Source organism: Sinocyclocheilus anshuiensis, unplaced genomic scaffold, assembly GCF_001515605.1.
Source record: "Sinocyclocheilus anshuiensis isolate Anshui unplaced genomic scaffold, SAMN03320099.WGS_v1.1 scaffold1759, whole genome shotgun sequence".
NCBI lineage: Eukaryota > Metazoa > Chordata > Actinopteri > Cypriniformes > Cyprinidae > Sinocyclocheilus > Sinocyclocheilus anshuiensis.
Genome location: NW_015548294.1, coordinates 158966 through 167285, shown reverse-complemented (window position 1 = coordinate 167285; position 8320 = coordinate 158966). Strand labels below are relative to the sequence as shown.

General features: G+C 35.0%; 1 protein-coding gene across 1 annotated transcript in view; it reads right to left on the bottom strand.

The window, feature by feature from the left end:
- Window positions 1-5443: 5443 nt before the first annotated feature.
- The window catches only part of LOC107655940 (male-specific lethal 3 homolog), a gene marked incomplete at its 5' end in the record, with an annotated part of 152236 nt that continues 149359 nt past the window's right edge, over window positions 5444-8320 (bottom strand). Inside the window, one exon of the mRNA XM_016443574.1 lies at window positions 5444-6759. Coding sequence (XP_016299060.1) covers window positions 6660-6759 — 100 coding nt within the window. The remainder of the gene's footprint in view (window positions 6760-8320) is intronic.

Below are 8320 nucleotides of genomic sequence, written 5' to 3'. Positions count from 1 at the left end.
CCTCTCGTTTCTCATGCCCGCTCCGTGTGTCTGCTGGGCGGCGATCAAACGGACAGGGCAGCACTTTTCACGAGCGGAGATTGCTACTAGATGAATCATGTAATTTGTTATTTGTTTATTTTTTATCTCTGTTCTTTTGTCGTAAGTTATGCTATTACTCCAGTAATTTATACTAGCCTATATAGGCTATCCAGCGCTCCCTGAACGCAGTCAGTCCAAGTCAAGTCTCGAGTCAAGTGACTCGAGTCCACACCCCTGTGAAATATCTTGAACTTGCTGTCAAAGTCTAAGTCGAGTCTCAAGTCTTCTTTAATTATGTCGAGTCGAGTCGCAAGTCATCAAATTTGGGACTCGAGTCCGAGTCAAGTCTCGAGTCAAGTGACTCTATCTATCTATTTTATAACCTAAAGAGAACGTTCCCTGCAGGTTATTTTTAGCTGTCATAACCATGTAAACTAATTAAAACTTATCATGTTAGCCTAACCTAAAGTGAACGTTCTATTTATATTAAAGGGGTCATCGGATGCCCATTTTGCACAAGTTGATATGATTCTTTAGGGTCTTAATTAAAAGTCTATAACATACTTTGGTTAAAATTTCTCAATGGTAGTGTAAAAAAACTTTTTAAACCTGTCAAAATCTCTATCTATCTATCTTCAGTATGATTATATCTATCTATCTATCTATCTATCTATCTATCTATCTATCTATCTATCTATCATCTATTTCTATCTATCTATCTATCTATCTATCTATCATCTGACTATTTCTATCTATCTATCTATCTATCTATCATCTAACTATTTCTATCGATCTATCATCTATCTATCTATCTATCTTCAGTATGATTCTATCTATATATCCATCTATCTATCTATCTATCTATCTATCTACTATCTACTCTCTCTCTCTCTCTATCTATGAATCTATATGAATCTATGAATTTTTCTTTCTTTCTTTCGTTCGTTCTTTCTTTCTTTCTTTCTATCTATCTACACACTCTCTCTCTCTATCTATCTATGAATCTATATGAATATATTAATTTTTCTTTCTTTCTTTCTTTCTTTCTTTCTATCTACACACTCTCTCTCTATCTATCTATGAATCTATATGAATCTATGAATTTTTCTTTCTTTCTTTCTCTTTCTTTCTATCTATCTATCTATCTATCTATCTATCTATCTATCTGTCATCTGACTGTCTATCTATTATCTGACTATCTATCATCTGACTATCCATCTGACTATCTATCTATCTATCTATCTATCTATCTATCTATCTATCTATCTATCTATCTATCTATCTATCTATCTATCTATCTATCTATCTATCTATCTATCTATCTATCTATCTATCTATCTATCTATCTATCTATCTAATCTGAATATTTCTTTCTTTCTTTCTTTCTTTCTGTCATCTGACTATTTCTATCTATCTATCTATCTATCTATATATCTATATATCTGTCATCTGACTGTCTATCTATCATCTGACTATCATCTGACTATCCATCTGACTATCTATCTATCTATCCTCTGACTATTTCTTTCTTTCTATCTATCTATCTATCTATCTATCTATCTATCTATCTATCTTCAGTATGATTCTATCTATCTAGGTGGAGGTTTGGCTTTGACTGAAGCGGCTCGATCTTGTGTAATAGATCTATTTCCTGCAATAGTAATGAATTGGGCGTAAACTGCCCCCATGATCTTGCATTAGACATGCAGTCATAAAGCCTAAGTGTTCATGTACATAAAGCACAAAGGGCCTATCAGATTGTGCAATTCCTAATCCTGTGTAATAGATCTATTTCCTGCACCAATTGTTTGACCCAGAAATGTGACTTGGTTTTTAGCAATTTGAGCTTTGTGAAAGCTGCATTTGTGTCCTCTTTTCTGCAAATAGTCCAACAATGCTGCCAATTCAGTTTGATGTACCTCGTGGTCTGTAGAGGCGATCAAAATATCATCGACATATTGAATCATAGTGGACTGTTTGACTGGACATTCTGGGTCACACAAATCACGTCTGACAGCCTGATGGTATAAGGTAGGAGAATTCTGATATCCCTGTGGCAAACGTGTCCACTGGTATTGTTCATAGTCAACTGTGAAAGCTAACCATGTCTGGCTGTCAGGGTGCAAGGGTACAGAAAAGAATCCATTAGACATATCGATTACTGAAAAAATCTTACAATCTAATGGTAAGCCATTACAAATTGTAGATGGATCTGCTACTAGGGGGGTGATTTTATCAATATGTTTATTGGCTACTCTGTAGTCTATGGTGAGTCTCCATGTCCCATTGGATTTCTTGATGGGCCATATGGGTGAGTTACAGGGACTGTTGGTTTTAACTAGCACTCCTTGCTTCAGCAATTTTTCTACAATAGGTTTGATTCCCTGTATAGCTTCCTTATTGATCGGATATTGTTTGGTAACAGGAGGTGGAGTTCCTGTCAATTTGACTGGTTCTACGCCTGTCAAAAACCCGCAATCATCCTTGTCTTTAGCCCAAATTGGATGATTTTGTAAGAAAGCATACTCAGGAGTGGTTGCATTATTGGTAGAAACTTGTGCTGAGGAAATTTTTATGCTAGCAGATTCTGAGGACATGTCTAAAGTTAGATGTACTTGTCTCAGTAGATCCATGCCTAGAATTCCAACTGTATTTAATGGAGCACATAGCAATTTTGTAGTCAGAATTTTCAGGCCTAATTGTACCTCTATGGGCGGGGTTTCATACAAAACAGAATCTTCACCTATTACACCAGTTAAACAAAGTTTAGTTTTCTTGTACGTGATGTTTAAATCTTTAGCCAATTTTGTAGGAATTACTGTAATTTCTGCACCTGTATCAAGCAAAAAGTCTATCTCTTTCTCTTGTATGCTACCTTTCACAAAAATTATTTTGTAATTGTGATGGATTACAGGGGAAAGGTAGCTACTCACAGCCCCAACAATTAGTTTTTTTCCTGTTCTTGTTGTGCTTTTAGATAAGCCTGAACGAGCTGTCCTAAAGTTTCAGTGGACACTGGCGGAACTACTTCAGGGTTGTAGGCGGGCTGAGAAGGAGCAGAATTATGCATAGTATTTCTTCTACTATCTTGCAACTTCTTCCTACACTCTTTCTCCCAATGTCCTAATTTTCCACAGTAGTTGCATTTGCCTCCTCTTTTAGGCCATCTATTGTCTTGATTCGTTGTGCTAAACGTAGCAGCTGCTACTCTCACTTTTGCCTTAACATCAGCATCTCTTTCCCATGTAGCTAACCTGTCTAGGTTACTTCTGAGAGTTCTGTTAGACCAAGTTAGATCTAGGAATGGCAAGGCTTTTCTGTACTCGGCTACAAGGCCATCTGACCAGATGCGGACTAGGGGTCCCTTGTCATCTAGCACACTTTCAGGATCATCAACTATTCCACTGTAAGTTACAGCTAACTGACAAAAACTTTCAGTGTATTCACTCACAGTTTCTTATTTCTTTGCACACAGTTAGTGATTCTGGACCAGTCTATGTTGGGTCCCATGATATTCTTTAGAATTTTCAAAACACCTTCTCTCAAATCGCCTTTACTGGCATGTTGTAGTTCAGAAGTAACTGCAGACTTAAAACTGTTGAATTCACATTCAGTTAGACTTTGTAACATCAGCTGTGTGACTTCTGCTAACGACATGTCATAGAGACGCATTATCTTCTCGTAGCGCCACATACCTTCACTGAATCTACAGGCACATCAGTTACTGATTGGATGGCTACATCTGTTTCAAAGAAAGCTTGTAAGTCAGGATAATTGTTATCAGGCTGACTAACTTCTTCCACATCAGTTTTTTCTGCAGCTTTGTTGCGGTTCATTTTCTTAGTCAAAGAGGATACTCTAGCACGGAGCTCTTTGTTCTGTTCCTCTAGCTCGGAGTTACGCTGAGACTGTTGTATAGCCAGCGCTAAACCAAATTCTCTGTGGCAACAGATAATGCCTTTCACATTGTTCTTGCGAATACATGCTCCTAGTACACTTCACCTTAGTTTTTCATGTGACGCTATGTCAGAACATAGGATCAGCATATTTTAAACAGATTCTTAAATTTGTAATCCAACACTAGCTACATGCTAGTAACTTGCTAATCATGCTGGTGACATACTAGTCACTTGCTAATCATGCTAGCAACATGCTAGTTTACTATTTCTTATCTATTTATCTATCTATCTGTCTATTTATGTATCTATTTTTCTGATAGATTGTATTGCCTTCAAAACGTTAAAACTACTTCAAATTAGTTAAAACTTAAAACCCTCAAACTTTAAGCTTTTAAAAAGACTTCAAACTTTCTGGCTAGGCTTTTTCAAGCCAACTTAAAGTTTGTCTTGACGAACTTTTTTATCTAGTTATTATTCTTTACTGAGACTAAAATTATCAACTCTAACTCCTCCTAGAGCTTTAACTCTACAGACTCCAAACTTAGCCCATATCTTCAGACTGATCTGAAGTTAGTTGCTATATCTTTTCTTACTGATTGGACTTACGGTTTTCATAAAAATGAAGATTAAAAATCATAAAAATCCCATAGATTTACATTGAAAAGTCTTGGCTCATCTGAACATTCCGTCAAACTCCAACTGTCAAAATTCAAATCTAAACACACTGAGGCCCATTAGACTCAATCAGACTTGCCTTCTATGTACTATTTCTAACCCATTCAAACTCATGCATCTAATTTTCCTCTATCTATCTATATCTATCTATTATCTGACTATTTCTATCTATCTATCTATCTATCTATCATCTGACTATCTATCTGACTATTTCTATCTCTATCTATCAATCTGCATGGTAAATCCACTGGAATCATTTGTACTTACACATACCATTCAGTGGGTTGTTACATATGTGTAGCTACACAAACATTACAGCTGTAGATACTATGTACGAATGTGTACTAACAGTGTGGTTACATACTATGTACACATCTAGTTACTATATAAGTACTATACAGGTATTAGGGCCACTTAATATAAAGTGGGACCGGCAAGGACATAATGAGGGAGGTGAATTTTAGTCAAAGTTGTCCACATTCTCAGAGTCATAACTTGAGGATGATATTGCAGATTTAAAATGGAATTTAGACCTTAATTATCTCATTTAAGTTTTGTCATCCAGTAATCTTGTCTGTACATGGCTTAATTGCAAAGATGAACTGCTACTAGCTTTATAAACATACTTCAAATAGCATCAGTTTGCCAAAATGTAAATAAAAAATAGCTCAAACTAATATACCAGAACCAAAAGTTTACTTACACAAGTAGGTATAATGTTAGCTTCATTTCACCTGCAATTATTATTTTAAAATTAAAATAAAATACCTACATATTCACTTCGGATTGTATTAAAGTGTGGATTTAAGGTAGCTAAATCGCCAAACCTCCCAGAAAGAAATAAATCCCATTCAAATAACTTGATAACTTTTACTCAAATCTATAATGCTGATGTGCTTTAATGAGCTAACTTGACTTGCCAGACTGGTGAATTTCATAATTAAAACAGCAAACAAAGCCATTAAGTACATTATCTGTTAACTTTAAAGTTACTGGTATAGGTAAATGTACAAATAAAGCATGATAATGAATAATGTTTTGACAGTAACAAGGTCACAAACGCTACTTTAAATAAAAAATGGGGCACAACCTTGTCTGTCATCACAGATGTTGAAAAAGCTATGAGCATGATAATTTAGATTTTTGAAATACAAATTCAGTAATAAAAACAATAACATCTTCAAATAGTTTTGCACATAATGTTTACACAGAAGTGTTTACCTATTTTTAAAGTTTTTTTTAATATGTGAAATTAATGCCAGTGAAAGGCTGCAACAAAACAAGCATTTTCCTCATACCAATCACAAGTTTCAAAGTCCTTTAAGCACTGGAAACAAAAGTTTGAATAACGTATTGAGAAATTAATCAGCACCATAAGTGATTATGACTTTAATAGATAAACTACAAGACACCATAGAATACACAGAAACAAGTACACACGGGAATAATGAACTTAATTATTATAAATAATTAAGGTATAATGGTTAAAACCCAGCCCTGTCCTATTTTCACAGAAAGAAACGAGATGAAACCTTTTACCACTGAAAACTTTATATACAGTAATATACAAAAAAAGAAATATATTTTGTGAGTGAAAGAATCACAAAGCAATTATCAGTGGAGCTCATAATAAAAAAAATGCATTATTAATACAATGTTACTACAACAATTATGTGGCAAATGTGCAATAAACCTCTTGCTTTTGCGCAACTGCTTGTTTAAGTTCGTGCAGAGGAATGAGAGGGAAAGGACAAGCAAAATAAGGAAGTTTGAGGTAATGGTGGATTCATATGACAGAAAAACTAGAAAATAAGAAAATGATAATTTTGCACAACTGAATTCAAAATGCTTTAAAATAAAACTATAAACAATAACAAAAAAAGATTGTCATGAAAATTTTGTCATACATTGCAAATGAACAGTTAGAAATGGACAGGTGAAATACTTCAGGGAAATTTATAGAATTTGCAAGTAGAAAGAACATAGGCTCAACATTCAGTGTCAGGGGAGGACCAGAAGTTCAGAAGAGCACAGCACAATATAAACTCTCTCTGTAAAGGATTCTTAGAAGACTGAGCGTGGTTGCTTCATGCTGTAATGGGCTTCAGTTGCAGACACATATGCAGACTCTGGAAAGAAGTCCTCATGAAACTCTGCCAAAAACCTGAAAGATAATACAAAATAGTTTGAAGCGGAGAAGAAAATAACTGGCAGCCAGTAAAAATTAAGGTACAATAATTACTTCTGATCCAAGGGTTAATAAGTTAAACAACAAACTAACAAACTTTCATAGAAAGTGTGATGCAAAAATCAGGTATAACTTTATAAAAGCTTTCATTATTAAATCAATAAACATCCTATAATGCTTAACAGATCATTAGTTAATATATATTCACATACCTAGAAAAATGAAATAATGTGTTTGTTAATGTTTACTAATGTACTTATCAAACTTTACCTAATGATTAACAGATAGTTATTTAATGTAAATTGATATGGTTACAAATGTCATTAAACTTTTAGTTCACATCATCATGCACTTCTAAATCTAAATGATTTTGTCAGATGGTTTAGTTGACCTCTTGAGAATCTAGCCAGTAGTGGTATTTTATAAAGCACTATAGTTAATGTTTATCAAAAGATAAATGTAGTTAGAAAATGTGAGCAACTCTTTTTAATAGCTACCATAACTGCTACTATAACCAATAACAGTTTTTAGTCTTTCTGCAATCTTTCTCTCCCTGTTGGAGTTGGAATGAGTTTCACGAGTTCGCACTTACATACAAAAGGATTTAGCAAATAGTAAGCATATTTGGCATGGTGTCTTGAAGGAGGGCTCTGAGCTCAGAATATAGCCCAAACCAAGAGAAATCCCCCCCCATCCCCCATCCCTGGGATGAGAATAGTTTACGAGCAGTGTTGGGCAAGTTACTCTGAAAATGTAATCAAATTACTGATTACTGATTACTCCTTTTAAAAGTAATTGTTCTGATTACTTTATTTCAAAAGTAATTAGTAATTTGTTACATTACTAGTTACGTTATTTTTTTTCTCCATGAAATTTATGAAATCCCAGCATAGATTCAAGATTTTTATTTGTCACATACATGGTTATATAGAGAATATATGACCAGCAGTGAAATGTGAGTACACGCTCCCGATAAATATTTGTTATTAAAGCATCAACATTCACAGAACACTGTTATTTTTAACTAAAGCAAGCTGCTTGCATGGTTTGGCATGGCAGAATGCCAGCAAAGAGTGCTGCATTTATAATCTCTAAAAGACATCTCAGTTCATCGCAATCTCACAAATCTGTTATAACACAATAAATATATGTCTAATGTCTACAATTCGTGTGTTATAATGAGAGGATTCGTGAGCACGCAAATCTCAGCACTGCATTGCTCAATGCTGCAAACACGTGTTATAGCCTAAATAGAAACTCTGCATACGCTTGCACCTGTTAATTGTTGCTTTTGTGCAAAAGATGAATAACAATTTATTTGTTTTAGATATTTTATGTTTAGATATTTCTATTTTGTGGGAGTCCCGTGAAACATTTTATTCTCCCGCATCCCGCACACATACGAGTGTCTACCCGCCCTCACCAGCACTCGCTCATCTTGTCCCGCGCCACACTCTGTTGCGTCGGGCCTCGCGGGAGAGCAGGTCTCTAACCCACTGGCACTTGACTCGACAGTGCGTGTGCTACATCCTTTTTA